The sequence below is a fragment of the Littorina saxatilis genome, linkage group LG4, assembly GCF_037325665.1.
Source record: "Littorina saxatilis isolate snail1 linkage group LG4, US_GU_Lsax_2.0, whole genome shotgun sequence".
Taxonomy (NCBI): Eukaryota; Metazoa; Mollusca; class Gastropoda; order Littorinimorpha; family Littorinidae; genus Littorina; species Littorina saxatilis.
The window spans coordinates 34,931,066-34,936,065 of NC_090248.1; the positions used below are offsets into that span (position 1 = coordinate 34,931,066).

The window sequence follows — 5,000 nt, forward strand, 5'->3', positions numbered from 1 at the left end:
CTTTTAAACATACAGTGACATTTAACATTGTTATATTAAAAAAAAGAAAAAAGAAAAAAAGCTTTTGTGCACAAATCAGAAAATACATTGTACATTTTACCTACAGGCCAAACAGTGTCTGTTGGCGGCAGAGGGCCCAGCAAGTTGCTATTTTTAGATCGATTAAAAGTTGTCAAGAACAGGCGCTTACATTTGGATGTGTCCACTGATAGTAGGTTTGGTTGTGATCAATCAGAATGATGTAGGAATAAAAATGTATGACAGTTTGGTATGATGACATGTAATTCAAATATGCTGAAATGTAATATTATACATGATATAATATTATTATGGCTGTTGCCATGACCATGAACCCCAAGAAAGGTTTAATGTTATGTAAAATCAAAATACCAAAATCAAGCACCTACTAATCTGGTCTACGGTGCGGCTTGGACCTAATATGGATAGACACGCAACTCGCTCAGCCAGCCAGCGCTGCGAGATTTACAGCGGCCAACTTCGCCGCGGCGCGCTCATTAGCTCAGTATTGAACTTGCGTCAAGGCCGATGCGCGTAGATTCCCAGAATGTTTACTTTCGGTTAGATTCTTCGACAGCATTCGCAGAGGTGACTGCCGTATTGTGTACCGCAGTCAGAAGTAATTTATTACTTTTGGGAGTTTAGTAACGTGATATCAGTTTTCAATTGTTCGTTCACTTATATTGCTTTCAGATTTAACACACAAGAAACAGTAGCACGGTTTTCGTTGCGAAAATGTGCATTGGCAGTGCTACGCGATCGAATTGTGTATTATGTACACGCGGTGTTCTTTTGGAAAAGACCGAAGCGACATGTGACGTCAGTCGTTCAGCCCGCGAGCGGTGGGATGGGGGGGGGTTCACATGGTTTGTTTGTTTCAGAACCACACCCATATACACACATTTCACATGTAAACCATTTGTCCGCCCCCTGTCGATATTTATCGACTAAGTTCCTTGTGTGTGTATCACTGTTGGTTTATGTTAATGTGTGTGAGTGAGTGAGTGCGCGCATGTGTATGTGTGTATGTAAACATATATGTGTGTGTGTTTGTGTGTGTGTGTGTGTGTGTGTATGTGTGTGTTTGTGTGTGTGTGTGTGTGTGCGTGTGTGTGTGTGTGTATACGCGCGCGTGTGTGCGGAAGGGCGAGGGGGGCGAGAGAGAGACAGATAGAGAGATCGAGAAAGAGAAAGAAAGGGCGGAAGAGACAGACAGACGAACAGAGAGATAAAGAGAGAGAGAAAGAGAGAGAGAGAAAGAGAGAGAGAGAGACAGAGAGAGAGAAAGAGAGACAGGTAGAGAGATCGTGAAAGAAAAAGAAAGGGAGGGAGAGACAGACAGACGAACAGAGAGAGAAAGAGAAAGACAGAGACACGGAGAGAGAGAGAGAGAGAGAGAGAGAGAGAGAGAGAGAGAGAGAGAGAGAGAGAGAGAGAGAGAGAGAGAGAGAGAGAGAGAGAGAGCCCGCGCACACGGGCTTTTTACTCCTAAACATTCACCTTTATTGAATGAAATGAAGACCACAACGCTTTTCCACGGACTCGACAAGAAATCTAACTGTCAAATCTGACCACCAAAAAAAAGAAAAGGAAAGGCCCTGCTTCTCCACGTGGGGTACGAAACTCAAACACACACACACAGATATCCTGAGGGCCACTGCATAACGTCACCCCTAAAATGTACTCATGGACTGAGCTGTAAGCGATTGGACTCGTCTACTTTTGTCAGTGCGGGTAGGGAGGGCTGTTCCAAGTACAAAGCGACTGTTCGGATGATCGCCCCCAATATACATGCATTGACTCGGCTGTCAGCGAAGAGATGGGTCCATTTACTTGAAAATAGGTAGAGAGGGTAGAATTGAGTTCGCCGCGAACAGTTCGCCGCGAACATAGCGTTTCCTACAACATGAAAACTGTTTGTCTCTTCGCGAACAGATCGAAACGCTCTATGCAACGCACCTCAGGTTTACAGTGATCGCTTTCGCTCGCATTCAATATTAAAAAAAAAAAGAAAAAAAGACTCGTGTAAACCTAGAATCACACAGCAAGCCATGCAGCTTAGTATTCTGTGTATGTTTTAAGGTATGTGGAGTATAAGTGGAGGGATGGTGCTACCCAATGTAAACTAAAGCCAGGGCAGATTTGATAAAGTGGGTGGACATTGCTTTCTCGATGACGACTGTGTTATCGTTGACCTCTGGCAAGTATGTGTGGATCCGATTCGGCATCACCCACTATTACATTCCATACTGACCAACTCACTTAAAATGGTATGGCCAAAGAAGGCAAGGAGACTCCGGCCTTTGACTGAAGGAGATCGGATAGGGTCAAATAAAGGGGAGGGGGTAAACAAAATAGAGTGATAGAAAGAGAGAGGCAAAAGAGAGAGAGGGAGAGTGAGAGGGGTAGAGACAATGACAATTCTTTATTTTACGAGGGTAACAGAATAAGCATTGGTATACTTTTTTGCATCTGGCCCTCGCGCTAAAGAGGGACTAAATCTACTATAATAACTATACTACTACATACTTACATAATTAGTAAAACAGTATAAGTTTATGTACATAAGTGCATTATATGAAACATTGTAGTTTATAAATGTTCATGACAAGGTGCAAAGCAAAAATTTGCAAGTCAATTAGAGTCAGAATACTGACTATGCAGTAGTACTTCAACTCTGCAAGACAATCAATGGATAGTATGCATAACATCATAATTTCGTGAACAAAACTATAAATCAAAAGTGAGTGACTGTGTCCCAAAGGACATAACAATCAAGAATATACTATTTTCATTAAATGGGATATATATTTGTTTTTGAAAGAATCTGTGCTGGTAGCTTCCGAGAGAAAGAGAGAGAGCGAGACACAACCTTGGACACTCAGAGGCATTCACCGCTCTCTCACACACACACACACACACACACACAAAACAGAAAATAGGTATTTCAAGCGTCCGGCATTGCGATCTTACAGTGCGCTTGTTCCGACAATCACAAGAAAGCGGGTCAAATCAGTAACAAATCTGCCTCCGCATGCTCCGGTAGCCGGACTGTGAAATGAAGGCGAGTTTTTAAATACACACATGACAATTCTATGCGACGCATCACAGCGAACGAGAGCAAGCTTGCAGTTGGCTAGCACGGCTGACGAATTTCACACAATGGCGTCTCGTTTTTCTGTTGGACTTCTGTTAGTGTTGACGACAGGTGAGCATAATTATATATAGGTACATATATCATGAAAGAGAGAGAAGAGAGAGAGAGAGAGAGAGAGAGAGAGAGAGAGAGAGAGAGAGAGAGAGAGAGAGAGAGAGAGAGAGAGAGAGAGAGAGAATACGAAAGTTTAATTGCTATAGGCCATCGGCCCCTTGCAATGGGGATATTACACATCACGCGCAACGAAGGCACGGAACAAAAAAACCCGGGTGGAAAACCGAACCCGGAATTAGTATCCACTTGGTCACATCCAAGTCGACAATGTCTTTCGTCTGAGATCAATGTGATCGATCGCGAATAACGATGCTGTTTATATCAACACAAAGGCAGAGACATTCACAGTCTTTCTCCAGTCTCGAGGAATGTTCGTATTACACGCACATAGTCATGCAAGTCTGTGTTTAGTTGCTCAATTTCTTCCTTGAGGCGGACCCTGTTCACCAGCTGCCCTCTCCGTAGCTAAAGCATGTCCCGTCTCAGTCATGTCCTCCGAAGCTGTTTCTGCTGCCATTGGTATTACGTCATACGTTCTGGTTTTAAACATTTCACAGTCAAACACGAGAATACAATCGTCACTTTCAGCCGGCAAGCAGCGTTTTCTTGCCACCTTTGGTCTGACATACTATTTTCTCAAACCTATTGTTCCTGAACGTAGATTTCAGCTTTGTTTTCTTGTTCTCAGGCAGCGTTGAAAGTATATCGAACAACGGAGCTTCATTTGCCCCAACTTCAGAAGACTGGTTGGCGGTGTCAATGTTTTCATGCACACAAGACAGGCTTACTTGTTTGTTGATACATATAGCGTGCTATCTGGGTCAGGTGTGTCGTCATTCATGCGAGAAGAAAGCTCTGCGGCATTCTGAGGGGCGAGCATTGACACAGTGGAATGTGGTGGGGTGGACAAGCTAGAGAGAGAGAGAGAGAGAGAGAGAGAGAGAGAGAGAGAGAGAGAGAGAGAGAGAGAGAGAGAGAAATTTATCTTAAATAACAGTTTTAGACACAGCCTAGTCTTACAACTTGTCCTTACGAAAGAGAGAGGTAGAGAGAGAGAAAGAGAGAGAGAGAGAGAGACTGAGAGAGAGAGAGAGAGAGAGAGAGGGGGGGAGAGCGAGAGGATGGACAGAGACAGAGTAAGAAGACATGATATGACGATACATTTACTTTTCGAAGGTTCCGACATGAACGTGCGTGTGAGCTTTCTGTCACCCAACCACCCCCGGTGAAGTAGCCTACTACACAGAGACTATAATTATAAACTCTATACAATAATGTGTAGCCTACATATGGCCGCCTGGTATCTGGCAAAAGAAACTAGCTACACTTGCGCACGCTGTGGGGATTGATGTTTTCGTTTGCAAGAGTTGAAAAATACGAACCAAAAATGAAATCTGAAAAAGAAACACAGATTCGTGCAGGGCATATTACAGGTTTTACGATGATTGTCTAAGCTTTTACGAGCAGGATGTTGTAGGGATGAAACGAATCGAGACTAAAGACAAAGCCTCAAATGCGTAACTTCGAACCTCTACCAATATCGTAATATATATGTGTACAAGAGGATATATATATGTACTTGTATGTGTGAGTGTGTGTGAGAGTGTGTGTGTGTGTGTGTGTGTGTGTGTGTGTGTGTGTGTGTGTGTGTGCCGTGTGTGTGTGTGTTTGTGTGTGTGTGTGTGTGTGTGTGTGTGTGTCTGTGTGTCTGTGTTTGTGTGTGTGTGTGTATGTTAGTGCCGTGTGTGCGTGTGTGTGTCGTGCGTGCGTG

The 5,000-nt window shown here is 43.6% G+C and overlaps 1 protein-coding gene across 1 annotated transcript in view; it reads left to right on the forward strand.

The window, feature by feature from the left end:
- Nucleotides 1-2,967: 2,967 nt before the first annotated feature.
- The window catches only part of LOC138964576 (multiple epidermal growth factor-like domains protein 10), a 39,050-nt gene continuing 37,017 nt past the window's right edge, over nt 2,968-5,000 (forward strand). Inside the window, exon 1 of the mRNA XM_070336566.1 lies at nt 2,968-3,226. Within this exon, the coding sequence (XP_070192667.1) occupies nt 3,103-3,226 (124 nt within the window). The 5' untranslated portion in view covers nt 2,968-3,102. The remainder of the gene's footprint in view (nt 3,227-5,000) is intronic.